Below are 23,258 nucleotides of genomic sequence, written 5' to 3' on the forward strand. Positions count from 1 at the left end.
GCAAAGTGCTTATGCAAGGCAAGGTACAATGAGTTTAGAGGAAAAAAGAGCTCTCCAGAATCAAATTTTAGCTGAATATGCTAATCTTGCATCAAATTTAGAAACAGTAAGTCTTTTTTATTCAGCAGTTGGTTAATATTTAGCTTGTTAAGGTGTTACAGGACATGGTTTATAATCCCAGCAACAATATTCTGGACTCGCTAAGGGATTTAGAAAAGGAGGTTGGACTTGTATATACTCTTTACAAAGCTAGTGTTTGGGCGATTTTGGCAGACCTAGAAAATAACCAAGAAGGTAAAAGCGGCATGTTTCAAGATGAAAGTTGATAACGTGCTTGTTTGAAATTGAAAATACGTCAAACCGAACTATAAATTAAGCTTTAACTCTACTGTTGGTGCTTTTCGTGTGGTTTACTATGAATATTTGGAACTGAATATTTACCGGATAATTTTTCAATCACTTTTACAGAGAAAAAAATACATCCTACTTGGAAGAGTAAAAACAGGCACAAGATATAAGCTTATGAAGGTTTTTAAAAAGCACTTTTCGGCTAAAATGTCCAAGAAACGAATATGGGTATTGTTTTTAAAAAGTTGGTTAGATCACTTTTAATCAATTATCCAAAACAACCCTTTGGAAGTAGTCCGGCCTTAAATATTTCTAAACTATTACCCCGGAAACACTGACCTAATGAATCTTCCGATTAATTGCCTGTTAACATTTTATTAGATCATGCTGGATTCGAAAGTGTTTTCAAGCTTTCCTAAAAGCGTTATGAAAATGGGGTTGCATGAGAATCTGCAATGTTGTAAGCTGTTGATTTCTTAATCAAATAATAAGTTTCCTTCCTTGTTTTTTTCTAACCGTAATGGTTATTCATACTCAAATTTCTTCGTTATGAAGAGCAACTTACAATTGGGACTCGTTTTTGTCCTCGGATCATTAAAGTGAATACAGCGAGAAATTTTCTTCTGCTTGCATTTGACTAAAAATCATTTAAATGCCAGCAACTCTCTTCGAGATTGAAATCCAAAGTTTCTTCTGTTTGTACTAATATGGATTCTCATAATTTACTATATTTGATAAGCAATGAGGTTCATATTTTATTAATATACTTAATAGTGTCAAGCCCAATCCTTCAAAATATTGGCAAGTGTATGTTTTGGCATTACCAAATGACTTTGGTTTATAGTGGTATAACGTAATAATAATGGGTATTGTCTTTATACCGTTATAGACACTGCTTTTACGTTTTGATAGGCGCGTCTTACAAAGTATATATATATTTATTGCTTACGCGCATCACCGTTTTGCAAAGTGTATATAAAAAAAAGCAAGAACTATGGACTTTTTATCACATGCCATGCTTAGTCGATCTGAATCAACGCAAATTCTTTGTGAATTGAGTCAAATAGACGAAAGTACTATGGATCCTCAATATACTGAAGATGATGTTCTCGCTCGATTGTTTGTTTTTTCATCATCTTCTCCACAAACAGGTGTGTTCTCTTGTTTCAATTGATTTTTGACATATATTAGTACTGAATGTTAAGAAATATGAAGACGTTTCTGTTGGAAGGAGTAATACATGCAATTATCAGCTTCTGCAATTCACTGCCAGTTATAAGCACTTTAGAGTGTATTCGGTGCTAATCGATGATGATATGGATCCCCTTGTTTATTGTGAAGATCAGAGCTCTAATGGAACATTCTTAAATCATCGTTTAATTGGTAAAGGCAATAGCGTCCTTTTATCGGATGGAGATATACTCGATGTTCGGCACTGCGCTTCCTTTCTTTTCCAGCAGAAATACACTACTGATAATGATTTTCATCACGAGTATGCGGGTGAGAGATTTAACATCACTCAAAGACTATTGGGAATTGGTGGCTTCTCGCGCATTTACATGGCAATGGATAATAACACTGGGGGACAATACGCGTGTAAAATCATCGACAAGAAAAAAATCTCAACGAAACGGTTTTTCGAGGACCACGAGATGACAATTCTTAGGAAACTTGATCATCCTAACATTATCAAAGTAAACATGGAGTATAATTCGGAAACTCAGTTGTAAGTAGATTGAATGCGGTTTGTTATTTTGATGATTAATATTCCTTAGTTTTATATTTGAGGAAATGGTGACGGGAGGAGATTTGTTCAGTTATTTAACGAAATTGGGAACGGTTCCTGAAGTTACCACTTTATTTATTATGTTTCAAATTCTACAAGGGCTAAAATATTTACATGAGCAGAATATAATTCACAGGGATTTAAAACTTGAAAATATTCTCATTGCGTCGTCCTCTGATACCATTTTTAGAATCATTTTAACCGATTTTGGTGTTGCAAGATGTATGCAGAAGGGAAAAAGACTTTCGACTTTCGTAGGCACTCCGGAATATACCGCCCCGGAAATCCAAAGATTAAAAGGAAGGTCTCAAGTGGAAAAGGAAAATTCTTCTGGTTACGGTAAAGAGGTCGATTTATGGAGCCTTGGAGTAATTATGTTTTTGCTGTTGTCAGGTAATTCACCATCATTTGCAGATGGAGTGAAAGAAAAACAAGTGGATTTTCGAGATCCTGTTTGGAAATCCGTCTCCAGGCAAGCCAAAGATCTGATATCAAATCTTTTAAAAACGAATCCCCCAGATCGGTTCACAGTCAAACAATGTCTTTCCCATCCCTGGTTCGCGCGACATAGTAGTCGTCTCACCAAATTATATGAAACTCGTATTCTCAAACCTCTTAAACATTCCCGGCTATAGCCACGTAAGAAAATATTCGATAAACTTGATAAAACGATCGAAGTTTCTCCACATAAAAGCTATGTGTCTGAACTATGTAATTCTAACATTACTTAATTAAGTTATTTTTAGCTATAAACTATAAAATATGAACACATTTAATCTTTAGAATTAATCAGGCAATCCAACTTACGCAATTAATATAAAGAAATTTTATTACTTAAGATATGAGTGACCATCAATTTGTCAGCCATTTTCCCTACCTTAAAAAAAAACAATTTTTAGTCTCAATCAGCGTAAATTTGGTATTTTATAGATATAAGCATCCTTTTTTTTTTAATAGCTTAAAAAAACTTTATAAAAAGATAATCCTCTCCCTCCGGGATTCGAACCCGGGCTGCAAGCGTGACAGGCTTGTGTACTACCCCTATACTAAAGGAGATTATTGACCTTGTGTATAATGTAGCCTTATATTAGGTTTTTTATGTATTAAATGGCTTTTAAAATACTGTGAAATTAAATAAAAGAAGCTGTAGAAGATTTGCTGTACTTAAAGTTATCCGGATCATGAAATTTAAGGGAGAGAAAGCAGGCGTGGCTCTGTACATATGATTGATCTTGTTGGAGCTTTTCTGCTACCAATATTTTGATTATTGTTTACAAATTTGTTGTCATCTTTAACAAATCCAATTAACACTTGTGTCAGGTGTTGTTCTTGGTTTGAATTTAATACAAGCTATAGCACTTCTTGTGACTGATTTAATGGATGACAGTAGACATGTTGCATGCAACTACAGTTTTCAATAGCTTTAGCTAAGATGAAGTAATACCCTGGCTAAAAACGTTCAACCAAACTCAATGTTAATTTATTCATCTACTAACGATTATGTTATTATAGCTAACAGTTGTGTCATATTAATGAAACATAAATTTGACAAAAAAATTTGGGAAATACGATAATTCAAGCAAAGATATATTAAATTAAATTAAAATTTTATAAAAAAGCAATGTTATAGAACATCCAAAAAATCAGATCGAATGAGAAAAGATTTATCCAGAGTTTGGTAAAATTACTTGAAAACGTCAAATTCTCTTTCCAGGCTAATTAAGTTAAAACATTTTATGCCGCAAAAATTCCGCATTTATTTACACTAAAATCACATAATATAGCTGCTTTTTGTTCAAATATAATTATGATTTCATGAAATTAATTCAACATAACATTACTCGTTAAATAATTTTTATTCAATATTGGTCGACCTAAGGACAGTATAAATTTCCAAATAGCACAAGAGAGAGTGTAAATATATTTTAAAAAAATTCATTTAATTATTATCAACTTTAACGGCTCATAGATTATAAAATCAGGTCAATCTGCATTAATTCAAAAATATTTAACGAGGTATAACGGTTTTATGCGTACCACTTTAATGAACTGTAAAGATTCACGAATGTGTGATAGTATAATATTAACAACGGATACAGGTCAGTACCCGTAAAACATTCCTGTCTTCAACATTGTACCACCAATTTTACTCATAATACAGAACTCATTAAAAGAAGCTTTGATCTACTTCTGCAAAAATTTGGATTGTCAAATCTTCTCCTGTTAGCATAAATTCTTCTCTAGCTATAATTAGAAATCATTTGATAAGTTTGCATCCATTTTCTTTATTATAGATTGCAACTGGTTTATTTTATTGTAATCTCGTTTTTACTCACAAACTATTAAAAATTATCTATCATCATGTCTATGCCCATTGTTCGTGAAGTTAATAGTGATGGTTCCATGTTGCAGCCCTTTAGCAATCCCTTGTGGGTGCCTACTCCAGTTGGTAGATCGGGTAGAAAGCATAGAACGCTTAAGATGTGTATTGTATTACCAGACACTGGGTACGATGTTACTCAGGTTTGCGATCCTTGGCAATTTTTTGTAAAGGAGGGATTCATGGTTAATTTTGCTACTTTGACTGGTATTGTTGCTCAAGCCGATCAGCGCCTTTTAAGTGGAGTGAAATCTTGGTTCATCGGTGCCACATACAAGACTAAGGATATTTATGAAAGAATGTCAACTACCAAAGAATTTTTAAGTCCTTCAAATATGTCTGATATGAGCTTTACCTTTGAAAACTTTGACTTGGTTTATGTGCCAGGAGGGCAGGATCCCGCTGTTTTAGAACTTGTAGAGTCTCCTCGTCTCAGTTCATTGTTAGCTGACTATATACCTTTATGTGCCCGTGTTAGTGGCACCCGCGTTTTAGCAACAATGGCTCAAGGAGCAATCGCTGTTCAGCGGGCTGCTCCCAATCTTGAGATTAAATCGACTACGACTCCACTTTATATGGAAAGAGCGTCTTATTTATTTGGCGCATCTAATCCTCCGGCTTATACTTATACTTATATTCCTGAATCGAAATACGTACCAGGGCCCAAAACTGCTCACTGGGTTTATTCGGACGAAAAGTTTTTCTATGCTTCCGGTCGTTACTCTGGCGATGTTGAACTACTTTGTAAAGCTTTACGAAATCTCGTAGCAAGTGCATTGCATTAATCTTTCTTATTTGTCTTTACTATTTTATCTTATACTAAACGTGTTAATTATTTCTTTGTTGAGTTTCCCAGATTCTATTTTAATTTCATATTCTATAAATTTCATATTTCTGCGTATTTAGAGTTATATTGCAATAAAGATAATTCAATTTGCGAGTTTGGCTTTTGTTTGATTTGGAGCATTTTATGGCCCTTGTTTATCGTTCATTTTTAGTCCTAGAACTCTAAAAGTGTATTAGACCTGTTTTAGACTGTACCGTTCAATACCGTCGAGGCATTGAATTTTTACAAACATGCCAGAACCCTTCAAAATAAGAACTGTCACATGGAACTCTTTATTTTCATTGAGGCCGGATGCCAAATGCTAATTTGAAATGCTCTTTTAGACAGCTAATGCAAACGGTTCGGGTCTAAATTTGATATTCTTTTTTTAATTAGAAAAACCAATGTTAAATTAATGAAATTTTCGAATCTGTTGATTAAATTTTTCGATAGTGTTTCAATCTATAAGCTCCTGTGCTTAACAAAGTGCAATAACTAAAAAATAATTATATTAACGTGAGGAAAATAATGTTGACATAATAGTACCTACTGATGCTGCACTCGTATCTAGATTCATAAATCATCATGCCAAACGACATTCATAAAGTTTGACCTTAAGGTCATTTTTTATATATCTAACCGTATTTTATAAGGCAATGTCATCTGAAAAAACCCCGATCCATTCCCAAGCACGATTTTTTGCCAAGCGCTCACTGTCCCATACCTTTACGCTTACCATTCCTTCAAGGACTGAAACCACCTTTTCCCATATTTCTAATTGAATTGACAAAGGGAGATGTACAAGTTCAAAAAGGCCCTTGTCATCTGCGACTCCAGATACAAAACAGTCAGAACGTAGCTGCACGACTTCTACACGAGGATTGACAGAAAAATCTGTCAAGGACTTTAGCTTGGTTTTTTGTAGCTTAGCAATACAATGTGAAACGCATACGGAGACTCCATGCTTTACTACATGCTTCTTGGCATAGACTCTTATTCGCCATACAACGGTACCGGTAATAGCTGCCAATATACCAATCAACAAGTAAATTCGCCAACAGGATATAACTGCTGAAGTCAAATACTTCATTAAGGAAACTGTATGAGAGTAGACAGATCGCAAACAATTAGTCGGAAATTTACTCAATGCCCCACGTACTCGGAGCTTCCATAGCTCAAGAGTAAATAGTGGAGAAAATAAGTAATATAGTACTTTTCTTGTCAGCTTTGAATTATATAGACGGTTTAAAGTAGTCTTCAGATATACTTTAAAATCTTTAAGTCCGACTACATTATCGATGTCCTGCTTATACATGTAATATCGATCCTTAAAATTGTCAACAAATGATTTTCCGTTTAAATTCTTTGCACTTTCAAAAGTGGCAAATTCTTTAGGGGCTTTATAGTACCACTTTCCGATAATAGACATAAATGCCTGCACCATCTCTTCAACCTTATTAACCTTCACGGTATTCGGAATACATCGTGGGTATGGTTTTAAGCCGAAATCTGCAAGTAAAGGAAACGAAGCCTTTAATCCTTCTTTGCAAAATAACTGACGATTGAAACCACATTCAGCGTTCTCAGGACAAGGTTGACAAGAGGCTTCAATTCCTAAAGAGTGAGCAAATGAATATGCAGACTCAATAGAGGAACGTAAAACTCCTGGTTGGAGATAATATAGACTAGAAGGATAAGGTTCGGCAGGAACTCCACAGAAGCCAACGCGCTGTACTTCTTGATGCCAAAAGCCTACAAATCCCAAGAGAGGTACGACAAGCAATACAAGCCATAAGGAATTTACCACTTTGGTAAAAGAGAAAATTAAAGAAATGAATGAACCAAGACTAAAGTATGGCCTTTTAGGTTGCCTATCCTTAGTCAAGGAAATATTTTCCTCCACGCGATCAATACCCGTAGTACTAAGACCGAGATCAGAAGAAATCTCATTAACCGAATCATCGTCGGGTTTTTGGGAATCAAATTTTTTCTTCTCTGGCGTCGATGTATTAGATGCTTCTAACCCAAAATTTGTAGAAAACGCAGGGTTGACAGGACGATGAATTGATGCATTTGCTTCGTACAGCTGATTTAGGTGTTCTACAAAAATTGAGGAAGATTGAGATTGAGGAAGGGGTGATGATGAATTCTTTTTGGGATGAGTCCATGAAAAACTGTTATTTTCTGGAGTGAAGTTCTCCGAATTACCAGTAGACAAGCCAACCAAATTGTTGAGTTGGTCAAATGACTTGTTTGATTTGAGATAAGAGTCGGAACTTTGTTGAAAATTTTTTCTGACTGAAAGAAGGTTACTTGGATTACATTCAAGCGAATTCAACGACGACTTGATAGGAGAAGCGTAAACGCTTGACGAACGGGAGGTAAACTTAGGCTTTAGGTTTTCGCCTAAGAAACTGAGAAAAGAACTTTGGTTCAATGGATTTTCGCTTTTTGGAGACGTCGTGTTCAATACCTTTACTGGCGTTGGATCACCCGACACGGAGGCATTAACAAGATAGCTTTGATCATAGTCTAAAAACTTTGAAGCAGGTGTTACGATATTACCAACTTCTGCAGAAAAATCGTAAGTAGCGGTGTCTACAGAAGAATCCTTGTTTGTTAAATTCTGGACAATTGAAAAAGACGATTCCATTGAGTTGTCGAGGTTTACAACTGCCGCATTAAGCTCAGTTTGCGTCTCAAATGGTATATGTGTTATTTCTTCGTTTCGCGAATCTATTTTGGCAATCTTTGAGGCATGAAATTCAGATTCTTCTGAAATGGTTATCGTGTTAGTATTCAAAACTTGAACGTTCTCGTCCTGTAACATCCCCATCACATTATCTTCAAATTGTGAAGTTTTAGAAATTTCTGTATCATTAGCCTCGTCAACCATATTTATTTTTCTCTTAGAGCTAATTCGAGCAGTAACATTATTCGTAACCCCTGCCACCCTTCTACGAGGACTACGAGAAGACGGAGGAACGTTCTTTTGCTGCAATTCTGTCATAGAGATCAAGCCATTTTTTGCCCTTCGTAGTTTACTGAAAAGCGTGATTAACTGCGCTTTCTTCGCCGTTGACGGATAGTATATTTGATATTCAGTTAATATATTACGCAAATCTACTACTCGAAGAGACGAAGGATCATAATCGGGGTCAAAATAAGAAGGGACCTCCATTCAATTAAAAAAAACCTTTTAACTAAAGGGTATGTGTATAGACGTAAAACTGGCGAATGTAAATACCAAGTGATTGTTGTCAACAACATGGTGTAAGCCAAGTAACCAACAAGTAACATAAGATGTATTTAGTAATGAATGTCAACAAACGTGGGTATTTGAATATGTATAATATTAACTTAACCGAAGAAGTAAATAAATCATTATTTGCATAATTCACATCAAAATAAAATTTTCATTCACTAAAAAGACATCAATATAACGAAAACAAATTTTTTAAATCAATTTAGCGACTTGATAATTGCCGATTGCAGCAAACGTAGCGACAAATAAAACTTTATCGTTTTAGCAATCTATACAATAAAATAAATATCAAGTTTGCAAACTCTAGAAGGTATGTTCTTAAACGAAGTATCCTGGCTTGACTATCAAAAGTAGATATGTGCCAATTATACGAACACGAAATAGTATCATAATTCTCTAAATTTACACAGAAGGAACATGAAGTTGTTCTTCTGACTCGTTAACAGCAAACGAACGTTCACTCAGGGACGTCTCTTCTGTTTTAGAGGGTGGCCGCCATGTCATATTTCTGCTTTTCGTCGGGTGGATAAAACGACAAGCTGGATTCAAACACGGTTTATATTTACAAGGAATTGGAATGGTTGACATGGACATGAAAGGTGGTAATGTAGTAACCGTAGCTGGAGATGGATGTCCCTTGACACACTGTATACGTTAGTAATAGTTAGATTTAAATTATTATGGTACTTACATCAGCAGCTTTGCATTCTTTACCAGAAGCACACATTTCACTGCTCAGGACCATACCTTCTCCTGGGGCTGCGGCTGGTGTCGGATGAGCAAATATACACTAAAGAGTTAGTTTTAACAAATTATCTGATATTAATACATACGTTAGCACGGGAGCACTTATCGGCATATTTGCACAAAGGGACCTCTTGGGTTTGAGTGAGAGCACGCTTGGCAGCAGGCATAACGGATTTCGAGTAGTTAAACGAAGCTGCCATGGGATTGAATCGCTGTTTCTGAGATGTAAGTTTGAGCTTTTGTCCGACACGCCCAGTAGGTAGCTCCTTCTCTTCACGTAACGAAGTTATATTAGGAGTTTGAGAAGATTGAGGTTGTATGCTAGTTTCCGGCACAGAGAAAGATTGCTGCGACTTGTCAGTTGACTCCTTCTCGATAAAATCGATTTCGTCGATCTTGCTGACTGACTCAACTGAAGCATTTTTTGATTTTTCAAGCTCTTCAATTTGATTAAATAACCAAAGTGAGAAGCTAGTATCAAAATCGGACCCTATTAAATCAACTAGTTCTTCATTAATTTCAGTTTGTGTTTTTCCATTGCTAAGCATCACAAGAACAAAATCGGCCAGAGAAGCAGCCTCTTCTCCCCACCCATATTCAGAAAGTTTTTTTTCAATCGAATCATGAAGTTTTTCACTATATCCAGGTGTTTCCAGTAATGTAGTCATGTTGTTGGTTTACAGTCAATAATTAACTAAAATAAGCCAAAATAATAGAGATGCTCAAATTTACAATAAATGTACTCCGAGAATTAGTAAATCAATTCCACTCCTGTTATGGAATCAGAATTTAATAAGTTATGTACCGGTATATGCTCTAAAATGAAATCAAATAGCTCAACTTAGCATGAAATAAAGGAATTGAGAAGAAAGAATACAATCACAAAAATATGTTCACAGACAAGAAGTTGGCAAATTTGCCGTTCCAAAAGAAATAAACTTCCTATAGATGATGCGTTCGGAGAGCTTCAATGGAATACGTAGACTAAAGGTAATTTCTAGTAGCAATAGTTATATTGATACTGCAAGCCGTAAGTTAAAATACAGCAAGAGCCTCAGTTCAAACGTAAGTGGAATATAAGAAATATCTTTCACAGTAAGAACAGAAAGAATTAATAAATAGCATAAAATAGCGAGTTTGCTAATTTTTTTTCGAATATTATACCCAATTTCACTATAAGAACTATTCAACGACTAACGATGACACTATAACGCCACAACGTAACAGCATTAATTAAACTAGTCCAGAATCTAAGCGTCTAATATATATACATCTAAAGGCTTAGCCAACTACAAAGCAATTACATTGCATTGTCATTTTGGAATATAGTTATTTCTTCATAGTAACTAGTAGTTCAAAATTACTTTCTCGAGCAAATATTTTCCTTCGGTTCTCAACCTTCTTAGTAGCACCAACTACCTAAAGTCTTCTAATTATCTCGAAATCGAAAACGTTGTGAAACGTATATATTGCATATAGAAAAATTTTTAGGATATAGGTGCAAGGAATTTTACAATTGATGCTGCAGTTTGAGGGCAACGAGTTAATTGATTATTGCGAACATTTCGAGTAGAAGAGTATTTGGGTTATAATTTACATTCTATTTTATCAGCGTACCCACCATTTTGAGAAGGAGCTACAAATGTCTTCACACGATGATGATCATACTCCATTACTAATTTCCGATCCGTCAGTGAACAAGCCCTTTCGATCCAGAACTCCTTCACCAGAAAGAGAATACTGTTCTGATTGTCCTTTGCAAGCTAAAGGTTCTGCATGCAACGGTAATTCTCATTCATTAAAGCATGAAACCAATGGTGCCAGTTCAAGCAATAATAACGTTGCAAAGTCAAGCTCGCATGACTCATTTAAGGCGAAGCCTAAAAATTACGACTCTACCTCCAATTCTAATGAACCCATCTCTTTCAATGAACCAGATTCATCTAATTCTCATCATAATAATGAATCTATATGTAACAATGATAACTGTTGTCGTGAAATCGCCAGAAGACGTTCTTTATCTCCACTTTTGATTCTTCCATTAAACTTTATTAATGCCTTTTCTTGGGGCATGATTGAAATACCTCTGCTCTTTTTACTTCGACAGGAACTATGTGCCATTCATTATAACCTTGATCCTACACAGTTGTCCCCAGATGACCCAATATGCCGACTAGCGGAAATTACTACTGGTGTTTCAAAAGTCCGTGCCGCTTTTGGCTCTTTAGCCGCCTTTTTAGGTCTTTTTTCCACCGCTTATTATGGAACAATGGGGGATATTTATGGTCGCCGCCTTGTACTTTTCATTACCGTCTCATTTTTGCTGCTTGGTGATTTATGGCTTTTATATCAGTCCTATGCCCCCAAGCATCCATATTTTGTTCTTTTTGCTGCTGCCTTGAAAGGCTTAGGCGGTTATATTTCTACCGTTGTAGCCAGCCAAAATTCCTTTGTTGCAGATTGTTCTAAGACCGAGTTTCGTGCATGGTATTTAGGATTAAATTTTGCTGCTTACCATCTAGGAACCGCTTTGGGACCTAGTTTAAGCGGATTCATTGTGCAATACACTCCTCATATGTATTATGTATTTTATATTACTTCAACTTTTTGGATTATTTATTTACTTTACGTTTGGTTGATACTTCCAGAAAGCCTAGATGTTTCGGAAAGTAAAGAGCAGCAGAATAAAATATCTGGATTTTCCTCGATATGGAGATCATGCCTTGAGCCACTTATAATTCTTTGGCCTCGAAGTTTATGTACAGAGGAATCATGCGAATTCCATCAGTACGATATTAATGCTGATACCCATGCAGGAAGAAGACACTGGGACGTGTTACTTGCAGCAATATTGATATCTTTAACTTTACTCGGCGCTGGTTCAATGGGCTTATTGCCGCTTTATACGGACTATAAATTTGGCTGGGGTCCAATGAAGGCTAGCTTAATATTATCCACCGACTCTTTTGCTAGTTCAATCACATTAGTTGCGCTATTCCCTTTACTTTCTAAAGTTATCGAAAAAATAATCGAAAAGCTTTATTCTTCTGAAGGATTATTTGAAGATCCAAGTCGTGCAGACAATACCTCTTCCCTACAAGGGATTCGAAATGTTTTCTCTTATTTAGTTCGTCCTGGTTATTCACGTTCTAGTATATTGCGTGGTAGAACGGCTGACGAGAAATACACTATAGTTAAACGAGACGTTTGGAATGCACAGTTAGGCTATGCTATTGCTTTGAGTGCAGCGGTATTGTTAGCAGTTGCCAAATCCGATGTTGCACTTTTCACCGCTGTTATTATACAAGCCATCTCAAATATGGTTGTTCCTTGCGTACAATCTATTGCTCTTAATGGAGTCCAGTCCGAATATAATGGTCGAGTATTAGCTGCGTTTGCTGTTTTTGAAGCGGTTGCTTTGATCATTCGAGGCCCAATATATGCATTTGTATATACTGAGTCTATGAAAGTGTCATATCCTAATATGATATTCTTTTTGAGTGCAGTCATTTATGGTTGCTGCTTTATAATTATCTTCTTTATGAGACTTTATCGACCTTTAAATCGCAAACGTTGAAAATTCTTTTGACTCGATCGGAGATGGAAATCATTAAATTACTACTTAGAACTAACAAGTTTTGTGGGTGATTTTAGGATGAAATAACGGGTGGTGTTTGAACCGCTATTTATTCATTTACTAGACTAAGTTCAGACGCCTAATATTTTTCGATACAATTATTTATAAATTTTGAAGCTTAAATATCAACATCAGCGTTCATAATTGTGTATCTACTTTAGGATATTCAGCGTAATTTGTTAATCCTTTATTATACTTTAATTTTAAAAAAAACGCGTTTACGCGTAGTAGAGATAAAAGCCTGTGGCTTCTTCCTAATTCTCTATATGTGCTACCTAAGTAGAATGTCTAGTCAACAAATGCAGCTCACCATATCTGGATTTGAAAACAGAATTAAAATCCTAGAAGATTTAATGAATGAATTTGACAGCAATTTATACATTCGTTTAAAAAGAGAATGTGATTTTAAGCTTCCAAAAGAGTACGACGTGTCAATACATGCTTTAACTATACTGATGAAACGGCATTTATCAAATATGGAACCAATTGATTGTTACCAAGATTTAGATACTGGTACGTTGCAAACGATGTTGATATTTTGCTGCACTCTGCGTATGATTGAACATTACGAGAAAAGTCTATCAAATATAAACTTCTTTTCATTGTCAAATGATCTAAAACGCTTGGAAGAATATAATACCTCTTGTTCTGTACTACTGAGCTTGTATCAAAGACAGTTAAAAAAAATATCAACCACTATCGAGTCATATTACTTAGCAGATACACTTCGGCATAACCAAAATATTTTAAATTTATGTGAAAGGATTTATAATATCCAGAAACTTTTAAACAAGAGAGAGAAGGCTAGTGTTCTTCGTCATTAAAAAAATTTCATCAGACCTAACCTCTACCCCTTGTCTTGAACTGTTAAACTTATATCTGGAATCAAAGAACAGTAGTGCTTAAATACTTCTCACATGTTCAAAATAACAGTCATCTCTTAAATTTATGTTGTTAGACAATGGTTCTTTCGATCTTTATGGGTTTACTTTCTTTTGACAAATGTAAAGTTATGTGAAAAACTAAGGTGATAAGTGGATGGCGCGATTAAATCGCGAGCTTTTTTAACCAATTAATTTTATTTTTACAACTTTGATTATACTTATGAAAAGTTCGCCAGCCATGCTACACTTTTTCGTTCAATCTCCAGCCCATGCCAGCCACTAACACGAAATTCATGAATCCTTTCTTTGTATCGCTCAACCAAGAATATCTTATATAATATAAATATTTCAGGCATGTTTTACCCCGTTGATACTGACTTATCGCTGGTGAAGCGATAACTAATACCTCTTTCATTTATAATTTCTTTGTTTTTCGGCAGACAAAGGATATTGGAAGACAAAGGAAATTCGCACATCTAAAGCATCATTCTTCAAAGTATATATAAACCTTGTTGTATTTTATATATCGGAAAAAAATGAAGCTTGTGCTATTTCTGGTTCTTCTTTTTTCAGCGTTAATTAATTTGACTAACGCTGATAAGATGGTTGTTGCCCATTTTATTGTTGGCAATACTTATCCTTACACTGTTTCTAACTGGGAGGAAGATATCCAGGATGCAATCGCTGTCGGTATAGACGGATTCGCTCTCAATATGGGATCAGACGCGTGGCAGGTTGAGCGAATTGAAGACGCATATGACGCGGCAGCCAGCGTTTCCTCAGACTTCAAGCTTTTTATTTCTTTCGATATGAGTATTATTTCAGCAGATGCTGATTTTATTGAAGGTGTTGTTCGAAGATTTGCTGATAAGCCTAACCAACTGTATTATGATGGTAAAGTGTTTGTTTCTACATTTGCTGGAGAGACAGATACATTCGGTTATTCTGATGTTAGCACGGGCTGGGATTCTGCTGTAAAAGAGCCTTTAGCATCTGCTGGTTATCCTATATATTTTGTCCCAAGCTGGACCTCCTTAGGCCAAGGGGCACTGGAAGAAAGCGTTGCAGATGGGTTTCTCTCTTGGAACGCATGGCCCACAACGGATGCTGATATGAACGACAATGATGACATTGGTTACCAGAATCTTGCCAATTCTTTAGGCAAGTTGTATGTTGCACCAGTCTCGCCTTGGTTTTACACTCATCTTTCTTACAAAAATTGGGCCTATAAAAGCGATTGGTTAATTATTGATCGGTGGAATGAAATGCTATCTGTTCAGCCTGACATGATTGAGGTTTTGACTTGGAACGATTACGGTGAATCACATTATATTGGAAATATTCAAGGCGCCTTGCCGGCTGGTTCGGAAGGATATGTTGATGGGTTTGATCATACCGCATGGCGGTATTTGATGTCTCCATATATATCTGCATACAAGCTTGGTTTGTCAGAACCGTACATTAACTTTGAATCGTTATTTTATTGGTATAGACCGACTCCGAAATCTGCTACAGCGACCGCTGATAGTTTGTCGTATCCCTCCGGTGGTGATTATATGGAAGATGAAATATTTGTGCTTGTTTATCTGTTGCAATCCGCGGAAGTCACCGTAACATGTGGCTCTACAACACAAACATTCAGTGGTGTTCCTGGTGTGAACCAATTCACAATACCCATGGAAACGAATGCATCCCCTTCCTTCACAGTTGCTCGTCAAGGTGGTACCTTAGCCTCTGGAACGGGACCCGAAATTGTTGATTCCTTGTCGATATATAATTTTAATGCCTATACAGGTGTTCTGTACTTTTAGACTTCTAGTTTTGCTTTTTGTTATTTATTATAATCGGTCTGGGAGGATATAACGTACAGCATCTGGAAGGTCTGCTCGATTTCTTCGGTATTGCTTTATCAAAAAGGTTAAGCAATGTTGTAATAGACCCCTTATTTTTACTTTCGGGAACCATTTTTAATTATTTTCATTGTTTCATTTTAATCCATCCGGTCTATATATTTGTTGGTACTTTTATCTTTTTACCATTCATTTGGTTCTGTTGAAAAATTCATTATCGGATTGAAAATGTTCATCAAAATATTCATAACTTTTTCTGCTGGACAGGGTCTCTCGTTTTACTTTACTCCCAAGTTACTGAAATTTTTTACGTTCTATGGTCTGCTGGCAGTTACCTAATATTTTACAGCACTTATAATGTTAATAGATTGTGATTGTTATATATTTGCATATAAATTTCACGTACACTTTAAAAGGATGTATTTTAATAACTGCTCATAATGTAAGCAAAAATTGTTGGTTTAGAAAATGTCATATAAATAAAGAGGACAAATCACATAAACTTAAAAGACTTTAAGTTAAGATTTGTAGTAGGCTGAAATGATTAGAAATAGAAGATAAACCAGGAATAGACGAAATAGAAAGCCAACAAGTAAAGTCAGTTTTAAATAGGGATAATAACCATTAAGACATGTGAATACCCAATTCCCCCGTGGATATACTTGATGCAAGCGAAGCCTATAAAACTGAGTAAAAAAAGATGCTATAAAGCGCAAATCATAATGCTGAAAGTACGGTAGTGACCAACACAAACAATGCCTTGCCGATGAAGGGGAGAGAAAAATGAATAAGTCCACAAATATACTATGTGTGATACCCCGAAGAAAAGGGCGCTGATAGGGAGGAAGCGAGTAGGTAGCTGAGCTCGGATCAAATTCTAAACGTATAGCAGAATACATCAAGTTTCCAACAGCCAAATGAAAGAGAGTCTTTATAAACCTAGGATAAGTCTTTTTAAGTGCTCGTGAAGAATCTATTTGGATCCTAGTCTGGCATTCAGGCAAGAGTAGATCTGCCAATGGGTACCATTGAGCAGAAAATACTTCTGATTCTTGAAGTCTCAACGACGGCATATAGGGAAGAATAAATACTGTGGAAGTATAAAGTTAGAAACCTAAAAAAAACCGTTTGTTAAATAAATATAATACATACCAAAGGAAGATAAAAGAAGTAACGGAAATTGACCCCAATTAGAAGTGATTACACGTTCATCCAAAGCACCAACAAAATGTGCATGCTCTTTTCGTAAATCAATACCAACTTCCTCTAATGTTTCACGGTGTGCAGTTTGAATGTCTGATTTATCAGTCAAAGAGCGTGTGCCTCCTGGCAAGGCCATATGACCAGACCATCGATCGGTGTCTCGAAATGAGCGTTGAATGAGAAGTACATAAGGAACAGAAGTAATGGGAATACATTGAGGCCATTTTGGGTTAGAAAAATCTTGGGATTCTTTAAAAGCTATTATAACAGCTACCGAAGCCCTTCTTGGAGGAGCATTTGGTGTTACTCTCGGACAATATTCAGAAAGTAATTGTAGACCGGTTAATAAGTCCAATTCCAACTCCATATATTGTAAGCTCAATTTCCAAAAGAATTATTTTGTATTCCACTTATAAAGGAGTAAATCTTATTAGTGCTGTTGCTTCAGCTCCTAATAATTAAAGAAAGAAAAAAAAGTAAAAAATGGATAAATAGAAATTTGGATAATAAAATCTATTGTAAGGATTACCTCAACGGAAGTTTACAACAATGTAGTCGGAAGTACAGATGAAGCACCCAGCATCCAATTCTAGATGATGCAAATTCGTCACTGAAGTTAGAATCGGCTTGTATCTATTCAAAAAAAAACTTTTGTTTGAAAGGAATGTAAAGCTATTTCATAGTATATTAAAACGGAAGGCTTATGTACAACACTCAATAATGGAGTGGTCACTTCGTTTTCTTTCCACTTGTTTACTAAAATTATTTGTCAATTGAGTAAGAACAGATAGATAATTGTAAAGTTTTAATTGAGTTGCAATAACATCTTTCATATTGTTGACAAAATAAGAAATACGAATATGTGGACATTGCTTAGCGATGTTTATCATATCGTTATTATAGTAATACGTAATGGAATAACAAAAATCGTTTTAACGAGATCACTTCGCTGCTCTAATTAAAAATTTAAAGGGCGCTGCGAGAAAATACTTTACTACAACACCACATCTTTTTTTTTGGATCAAGAAAGCAATGCGTTTCAGTGACAGTATAGAAGCTGGAATTTATGAACCATGGAGAGATAAATATATGAATTATCCAGAGTTAAAACATTTGCTTAAAACTGAAGAGGAAGCACCCTCATGGGGTGAGAATGATGAGTCTAAGTTTGTTTCTGTTATGGATGCCCAACTGGAAAAGGTAAGTAGCAAGCGAATATGTCTTAAATTTTGTATTACAAGGATTGTAATTAGGAGCTTAAATTAATAAGTAGCCTGAAATTATCACACATTTTATTTTGTTGCTCCTGTAGAATGCTGTTATCTAAAATTCCATGCTTGGTATAAATCCTTGTATTTTAAGAAAAATAAGCTTATCACGCTTAACGTTTGCTAACATTTTCTGTAGGTTTATGCATTTCATCTCGAAATTTTGAAAGAATTAAATGAATCAGTGGATTGGGTAAAATCTAAAGTTTCTGCTTCTCAGGAACCTGATGGTCCTCCCATTTCTAAGGAAGAAGCCATCAAGTTACTAGAACGATTGGATTCTTGTACTGAAACGGTTAAGAAGTTGGAGAAGTACACTCGTCTTAACTTAACAGGTTTCTTTAAAATCGTTAAGAAGCATGATAAGCTTTATCCCGGCTATTCTCTTCGTCCTGTGTTTCAGGTTCGTCTTCGCGCTTGTCCTTTAGGCAGTGTCCAATTTAATCCTCTTTTAGCTGAAATTTTCTCTCTTTATAATACTTTACGTGATGGTCTTTCAGCACCAAGTAACTCCGTGCAAGTGAAACCGAAGCATGAGCACAATGTTGATTACAATTCTAGTATGTATCGTCGTCGTACGTTTCGTTTTTGGGTCCATCCTGATAATGTGATGGAAGTAAAAACATACATTATGAGGCATCTTCCTGTTCTTTATTACTCTGGAAAGCAAGGATTTGACAAAGACCAAAATGGTGTATCTGGAATTTTGGATCCTATATCAACTTGCTTGTATTTAGATAATTCCAACTTTGATTTATATTCTCAAAATTTGGAACGATCAGAACAGGCTTATTCTTTGCGACTTCATTGGTATGGAAAGTTAACTCCCAAAACCGATATTATCGTTGAACGAATGGTACGTCAAGGAAGTACTCTTTCACATAGTGAAGACCGGTTCACTATCCGCGAGAAGAAGGTTAGAGAGCTTCTAAGTGGGAGATATGATTTTAGGAAGGTTGAGGATGATCACTCGACAACTGCTTCTGATCAGAAGAAGAAACTAATTGAAGATGTTGAACAGCTAATCGTTGACAATCACTTGCAGCCTGTTCTCCGTTCTGTTTACACTCGTACCGCATTTCAGATTCCAGGCGATGATGAGGTTCGTATCAATCTTGACTCAGACTGGGTTATGATTCGTGAAGACTCTTTGGACATCGAACGTCCTTGTAGAGACCCCGAAGATTGGCATCGTCACGATATTGACGATGCTGATTTCCCATATAAGCACTTAAGAAAAGGAGAGTATTCTCGTTTCCCTTATAGTGTCCTAGAAATCCGTGAATGTGTTAGATATGATGAAGACGAACCTCTTTGGATCTCTGAATTGCGTAATTCTCATTTAATTTCTGAAATTGATGGTTTTTCGAAATATGAGCATGGTGTTGCAATTCTTTTTGAAAAATACGTATCTCTTTTACCAATGTGGGTATTTTCAATGGATCAAGATATTCGAAAAGATCTTCAAGAGGTGTACTCCCATCCCGAGGGATCTGCGGGCTCTCGAAATGTTTACATTAAACGTAGGAATCAAAGAGTTTTAAAGCAGAATATGACACCCGAACCTAGTCAACCCTCACCTTTGGTCAATCGTTTAAAGGCCAATGAAATGCACCCTGTTTCAGAAGAGCCCGAAGATAATAGAGAGGTGTATCGAAATGAGCACGGAGACCATTTCAACTTCAGAAGCATACCTGGTTTGCTGAAGCCATCTACTTATGGATCGTTTAAGCATCATGGTAAAACGTTTGTTACTCCACCCCATATCAAGAAACCAGAGATTCCGCTTAGAGTCAGTGGTCCGATTAAGGTTGAGGCCAAAGTTTGGCTTGCAAATGAGCGTACGTTTTTGAAGTGGCTTCATGTCGTGGTCTTGCTTGGTTCTCTTGCTCTTGCATTATATAATAGTGCTGGAGAAAGACTTGGTCAGGCTTTTGGAGTAGTTTATACTCTTTTAGCTATTTTCATTGGGTTCTATGCTTGGAAGCTTCATGCCAAGCGTTCTCAAATGATCAAGTCCCGCAGTCCTGCGCCAATGACTGATTATTGGGGCCCATTGATTGTAGGAACAGCTTTGGCTATTTCTCTTATTGTCAACATGTCATTTGCACTTAAGGATGCTGTTTATCAAAATCTCATTGAACCTGATCGTTTGCTTGTTAAATTGTTTACTTGAGAAGTTTCGATATCATTCAACATGGGATTTTTCCAACTTTTATTACACGTTGGATTTACTATTTAAATGCAATAAATTTTTAGAAAGCTAGAAGATAACATTTCAGTAAATTCTTGATTTAGATGCAATGTGAAGTTGAAAATTGCAATAAGATTGAAAACTTCATTTAGAGCAGGGCTCTTGGGTTATTATATTGGTTAATTGGTTTGGGGATATATGTTATCGGTTTTTACTAAAATTTGCACGGGTATTGCAAGTTTTTACGTGTCGATTTACTTTTTTTGCAAGGATTAAGAAAAGCTGGATTTGACCATATATTCATTACATTACAACACTGGGGTATATTAATACTGGGATATTAACGTCGGACATCCATTATAATTTCTATGGTTTAATTAATTTAATAGCAAAGAATAAATAATCAATTATTAATTATCCGCTAAGCATTGGATCTAATTGAGTAGAGTAAAATAACTAAAAACCCCTAAAATCCGTCTGATTAGGGAACTGATGGTTATCGGTTATTAGGTATAAAAATAACAATATCTACTGTAAATAGGAGAAACGAACGTTTTTAAAAGAGAGTTATTTCACATCTGTATTAATGAATTTTTTAATACAAATGCTGACTACATGATGCTTTTCATCTTTGGGAGGATAAAAAAACAAAAAGTGAACGAAGGAAGAAAAGAGGGACTTGAGGTATATACTACTGGTTATTGGCCAGATAAAACGATGGACACCGACTTCAAGACGAAATATCCAAAAAAAAAAAGAAAGGTTTTACCGAGATGCAAATGATTGTAAACAAAAAATTCAAAACACCTAGAAAAAAATAAATAATCCAACGAAAATGAAATCCGTGGTTTTTCGAAATTTTTAAATTTGATTATTTCCCTAACCCGCCAAAAGAGAAAAAGAGAGAAAAAATCTATTTTTTGAAAGGCCAGCAGGATTATGAACGATTCGCGAATTAGTCGTCAAAGAAACCTTCATCGTGAAAAGCTTTCCAAAGACGACTAGCTTTGTTCACATCGACACGACTAGCACGTTGAGCATCTGTTTTCCTAAAGCTTAGGCCTTGAGTACGGCGATTGTGCCACTCAGCAAAGATTCTACGCTTATTGTCAAGATAAACGAGACAAGGCAATCGAAGTGTTGCAGCCAACTGTAGCTCAGCAGGATGTAAAAGGTGTCTATTCTCATCATTGGAAAGATCAAGGGGAGGGCCCTTCCATTCGCTACGAAGGGGGCGAGGATGAGAACGTTTATCCAAAACAGACATATCAGGAGAATAATCAGGCAATAGCTCATATGGTGTATTGGCGACATCAATGGCCTGGGTGTTGGAGGAAAACTCCCTACTGGACTGCTTGAAACGCGTATTATGTTGAGGCATTCCAGGATGAACATCTCCTTTTGAATGCGGAGTTGAATGTCCCGAGTCCGGCGTATCAGGAGAACCTCTTTTACGGGTATTAGAAGCGTGCACATCCAGAAACGAGCTGGGTTGCCTTCTTGGACGTTTGGCAGCTGGAGTCGAAAACCTGTATGCTGGAGAATGACGCTGAAGCCATTGCCTTTCTCGGCGAAGCCAAATTTTAGGTGAATCTCGGTACAGATCGTAAACCTTGGAATGCAGTTGCGCAACAGGTGTTGCTGTCGGCTTTGGTTCCACAATAGAATCTTTTGGAGATTCAGGTATTGTAGAACACTTAGGTACATCAACAGTACTTGCAACTTTGTCATTTGGAATGGGAGAAGGCGGCGGAGATATTAGGTACTGATATGCCTTAATGGCTGCCGCACATGTGTCCTTCTCCACATTTCTAGGGATCGAATAAACAAGCGTTTGACTCGATTTCATCTTACCTTTTTCCTTGATAAAGTCGAGCAAGCTGTCGATAACCTTTTCAATTAAATCAAGTAGACTCTGAAATTACTCCAAATTGTTGTTTTTATGTACAATTCTTTTATGCAAAAGTCAAAAGAGCGACCGACTTTAGATGAAATTTACAGCCAACAGCAATTCCAAGTTTCACCTTATGCCAAACGATTGTTGGTGTTAGTAAAATCCCAAGGATGGATGGAACACATGTCGAAACCGGTAGGTAGGGTTAGGTTGTCAAAAAAACATGTTACTTGAATGGTAAATACAAAATGGAAAATAAATGCCATTTTGAAGAAAAAAATTATTTGCCATATTAATCAAGTGGGTTTCCCAAGTTTTTCTTTGCTCACAAGGGTTTCTGTTTCCAGTATTATGCGAAAAATCAATTCCAAAAAGGAAATACATCCCATCAAATATAATTAAGCCAAGCGAAATACTGATGGATAGGGGATTAAAAGTACCACATTAGATGTATGGGTATGAACTTTCTGTAGTGTTGGTTGATTTCTATTCTTGCTCATTTCCCAATGGAGTTCATATCGGTTCTTAAAGAGTTAGAGCTCGGCTAACTATGTTTATCAACAAAATAGGGAGTTTTGATGCAGCAACATTGGATTATTAGACTGCTTCTAATGAAACAATTCCTCCTTTGGTTTCCAGTGTAATGTCGCAATCCAAATCAAGGTTAAATATACTCATTACTATATTCTTAATATTTACAGCTTTGCCTTTCCAGCTGCTAGTTCCTAATGCACTCATATACGACATAATTGAAAATGCCAATTGTTTGATTTTATAAATGAAGAGAAATACATTTCTGTGTCCATTAGAGTAATTTCTCAATTGAAATATATCACTATTTTACTTGTTTATTTATTCATTCTTTATCGTTCAGATGTTCATTAATTAAAAAGCTAACTTTTTTATTGATGATCATTGTTTACAGTATGAGAAAAAAAAGTAAATTTGTAATAAATACTTTCGCAATATATCTTAC

At 35.9% G+C, this 23,258-nt stretch overlaps 11 protein-coding genes, 10 long non-coding RNA genes and 1 other non-coding gene across 22 annotated transcripts; 12 read left to right on the forward strand and 10 right to left on the reverse strand.

Annotated features, from left to right (window-relative positions):
• Position 1: 1 nt before the first annotated feature.
• dad3 (DASH complex subunit Dad3) lies at positions 2-1,103 on the forward strand. The gene is made up of 2 exons (NM_001020339.3): positions 2-106; positions 144-1,103. Exons 1-2 carry the CDS (start codon positions 29-31, stop codon positions 324-326), a joined length of 261 nt encoding a protein of 86 aa, NP_001018295.1. The 5' UTR covers positions 2-28; the 3' UTR covers positions 327-1,103.
• On the reverse strand, positions 445-1,168 carry SPOM_SPNCRNA.1062. The gene has a single exon (NR_149907.1). It is a non-coding gene; the product is annotated as a non-coding RNA, possible alternative UTR (long non-coding RNA).
• Positions 1,169-1,342: 174 nt separating this feature from the next.
• Positions 1,343-2,769, forward strand: mek1 (meiosis-specific serine/threonine protein kinase; the record flags this gene model as incomplete). The annotated part of the gene is made up of 3 exons (NM_001020340.1): positions 1,343-1,499; positions 1,540-2,074; positions 2,124-2,769. The coding sequence occupies 3 exons, from the start codon at positions 1,343-1,345 to the stop codon at positions 2,767-2,769; spliced, it is 1,338 nt and encodes a 445-aa protein (NP_594908.1).
• Positions 1,358-2,820, reverse strand: SPOM_SPNCRNA.4358. Its single transcript, NR_193719.1, has one exon. It is a non-coding gene; the product is annotated as a non-coding RNA (long non-coding RNA).
• A 299-nt stretch (positions 2,821-3,119) lies between these two features.
• SPOM_SPATRNAASP.02 lies at positions 3,120-3,190 on the reverse strand. The gene has a single exon. It is a non-coding gene; the product is annotated as a tRNA-Asp (tRNA).
• Positions 3,191-3,267: 77 nt separating this feature from the next.
• SPOM_SPNCRNA.4359 lies at positions 3,268-3,629 on the forward strand. The gene has a single exon (NR_193720.1). It is a non-coding gene; the product is annotated as a non-coding RNA (long non-coding RNA).
• A 633-nt stretch (positions 3,630-4,262) lies between these two features.
• On the forward strand, positions 4,263-5,864 carry SPOM_SPAC14C4.04 (uncharacterized protein). The gene has a single exon (NM_001020341.3). The coding sequence runs from the start codon at positions 4,496-4,498 to the stop codon at positions 5,297-5,299; it is 804 nt and encodes a 267-aa protein (NP_594909.1). The 5' UTR covers positions 4,263-4,495; the 3' UTR covers positions 5,300-5,864.
• Positions 4,461-4,809, reverse strand: SPOM_SPNCRNA.4360. Its single transcript, NR_193721.1, has one exon. It is a non-coding gene; the product is annotated as a non-coding RNA (long non-coding RNA).
• man1 (LEM domain-containing protein Man1) lies at positions 5,359-8,581 on the reverse strand. Its single transcript, NM_001020342.3, has one exon. The coding sequence runs from the start codon at positions 8,519-8,521 to the stop codon at positions 5,987-5,989; it is 2,535 nt and encodes an 844-aa protein (NP_594910.1). The 5' UTR covers positions 8,522-8,581; the 3' UTR covers positions 5,359-5,986.
• Positions 8,529-10,421, reverse strand: nab2 (poly(A)-binding protein Nab2). Its single transcript, NM_001020343.3, has 3 exons — positions 9,439-10,421; positions 9,297-9,395; positions 8,529-9,250 (listed from the first exon to the last, which is right to left on the reverse strand). Exons 1-3 carry the CDS (start codon positions 10,018-10,020, stop codon positions 9,008-9,010), a joined length of 924 nt encoding a protein of 307 aa, NP_594911.1. The 5' UTR covers positions 10,021-10,421; the 3' UTR covers positions 8,529-9,007.
• SPOM_SPNCRNA.4361 lies at positions 9,034-9,233 on the forward strand. Its single transcript, NR_193722.1, has one exon. It is a non-coding gene; the product is annotated as a non-coding RNA (long non-coding RNA).
• Positions 9,356-9,940, forward strand: SPOM_SPNCRNA.4362. Its single transcript, NR_193723.1, has one exon. It is a non-coding gene; the product is annotated as a non-coding RNA (long non-coding RNA).
• Positions 10,422-10,645: 224 nt separating the features above from the next.
• On the forward strand, positions 10,646-13,118 carry SPOM_SPAC14C4.07 (transporter). Its single transcript, NM_001020344.3, has one exon. It carries the CDS (start codon positions 10,995-10,997, stop codon positions 12,927-12,929), a length of 1,935 nt encoding a protein of 644 aa, NP_594912.1. The 5' UTR covers positions 10,646-10,994; the 3' UTR covers positions 12,930-13,118.
• Positions 10,677-11,933, reverse strand: SPOM_SPNCRNA.4363. The gene has a single exon (NR_193724.1). It is a non-coding gene; the product is annotated as a non-coding RNA (long non-coding RNA).
• Positions 12,200-12,864, reverse strand: SPOM_SPNCRNA.4364. Its single transcript, NR_193725.1, has one exon. It is a non-coding gene; the product is annotated as a non-coding RNA (long non-coding RNA).
• Positions 13,119-13,255: 137 nt separating the features above from the next.
• On the forward strand, positions 13,256-14,317 carry mug5 (the record flags this gene model as incomplete). The annotated part of the gene is made up of 1 exon (NM_001020345.3): positions 13,256-14,317. One exon carries the CDS (start codon positions 13,256-13,258, stop codon positions 13,811-13,813), a length of 558 nt encoding a protein of 185 aa, NP_594913.2. The 3' UTR covers positions 13,814-14,317.
• Positions 14,240-16,169, forward strand: agn1 (cell wall glucan endo-1,3-alpha-glucosidase Agn1). Its single transcript, NM_001431007.1, has one exon. It carries the CDS (start codon positions 14,410-14,412, stop codon positions 15,682-15,684), a length of 1,275 nt encoding a protein of 424 aa, NP_001417954.1. The 5' UTR covers positions 14,240-14,409; the 3' UTR covers positions 15,685-16,169.
• Positions 16,103-17,759, reverse strand: SPOM_SPAC14C4.10C (Nudix family hydrolase). Its single transcript, NM_001020347.3, has 2 exons — positions 16,876-17,759; positions 16,103-16,813 (listed from the first exon to the last, which is right to left on the reverse strand). The coding sequence occupies exons 1-2, from the start codon at positions 17,291-17,293 to the stop codon at positions 16,242-16,244; spliced, it is 990 nt and encodes a 329-aa protein (NP_594915.1). The 5' UTR covers positions 17,294-17,759; the 3' UTR covers positions 16,103-16,241.
• Positions 16,658-17,528, forward strand: SPOM_SPNCRNA.4365. The gene has a single exon (NR_193726.1). It is a non-coding gene; the product is annotated as a non-coding RNA (long non-coding RNA).
• Positions 17,760-17,922: 163 nt separating the features above from the next.
• Positions 17,923-20,841, forward strand: vtc2 (polyphosphate synthetase). The gene is made up of 2 exons (NM_001020348.3): positions 17,923-18,126; positions 18,334-20,841. Exons 1-2 carry the CDS (start codon positions 17,959-17,961, stop codon positions 20,368-20,370), a joined length of 2,205 nt encoding a protein of 734 aa, NP_594916.1. The 5' UTR covers positions 17,923-17,958; the 3' UTR covers positions 20,371-20,841.
• On the reverse strand, positions 20,723-22,437 carry laf1 (clr6 L-associated factor 1 Laf1). The gene has a single exon (NM_001020349.3). The coding sequence runs from the start codon at positions 22,235-22,237 to the stop codon at positions 21,344-21,346; it is 894 nt and encodes a 297-aa protein (NP_594917.1). The 5' UTR covers positions 22,238-22,437; the 3' UTR covers positions 20,723-21,343.
• Positions 22,438-22,629: 192 nt separating this feature from the next.
• SPOM_SPNCRNA.261 lies at positions 22,630-23,144 on the forward strand. The gene has a single exon (NR_150674.1). It is a non-coding gene; the product is annotated as a non-coding RNA (long non-coding RNA).
• Positions 23,145-23,258: the final 114 nt, after the last annotated feature.

The sequence above is a fragment of the Schizosaccharomyces pombe genome (assembly GCF_000002945.2).
Source record: "Schizosaccharomyces pombe strain 972h- genome assembly, chromosome: I".
Classification (NCBI taxonomy): Eukaryota; Fungi; Ascomycota; class Schizosaccharomycetes; order Schizosaccharomycetales; family Schizosaccharomycetaceae; genus Schizosaccharomyces; species Schizosaccharomyces pombe.

Coding starts and splice junctions, on each gene's coding strand:
- SPOM_SPAC14C4.04 (NM_001020341.3), top strand. CDS start 4,496: ATGTCTATGCCCATTGTTCGTGAAGTTAATAGTGATGGTTCCATGTTG.
- dad3 (NM_001020339.3), top strand. CDS start 29: ATGAGTTTAGAGGAAAAAAGAGCTCTCCAGAATCAAATTTTAGCTGAA. Junction 107..143: donor TTGCATCAAATTTAGAAACA/GTAAGTCTTTTT, acceptor GTTAATATTTAG/CTTGTTAAGGTGTTACAGGA.
- nab2 (NM_001020343.3), bottom strand. CDS start 10,020: ATGACTACATTACTGGAAACACCTGGATATAGTGAAAAACTTCATGAT. Junction 9,396..9,438: donor ATAAGTGCTCCCGTGCTAAC/GTATGTATTAAT, acceptor CTAACTCTTTAG/TGTATATTTGCTCATCCGAC. Junction 9,251..9,296: donor AAGAATGCAAAGCTGCTGAT/GTAAGTACCATA, acceptor TAACGTATACAG/TGTGTCAAGGGACATCCATC.
- laf1 (NM_001020349.3), bottom strand. CDS start 22,237: ATGAAATCGAGTCAAACGCTTGTTTATTCGATCCCTAGAAATGTGGAG.
- man1 (NM_001020342.3), bottom strand. CDS start 8,521: ATGGAGGTCCCTTCTTATTTTGACCCCGATTATGATCCTTCGTCTCTT.
- SPOM_SPAC14C4.10C (NM_001020347.3), bottom strand. CDS start 17,293: ATGGAGTTGGAATTGGACTTATTAACCGGTCTACAATTACTTTCTGAA. Junction 16,814..16,875: donor ACTTCTTTTATCTTCCTTTG/GTATGTATTATA, acceptor ATACTTCCACAG/TATTTATTCTTCCCTATATG.
- vtc2 (NM_001020348.3), top strand. CDS start 17,959: ATGCGTTTCAGTGACAGTATAGAAGCTGGAATTTATGAACCATGGAGA. Junction 18,127..18,333: donor TGGATGCCCAACTGGAAAAG/GTAAGTAGCAAG, acceptor CATTTTCTGTAG/GTTTATGCATTTCATCTCGA.
- agn1 (NM_001431007.1), top strand. CDS start 14,410: ATGAAGCTTGTGCTATTTCTGGTTCTTCTTTTTTCAGCGTTAATTAAT.
- SPOM_SPAC14C4.07 (NM_001020344.3), top strand. CDS start 10,995: ATGTCTTCACACGATGATGATCATACTCCATTACTAATTTCCGATCCG.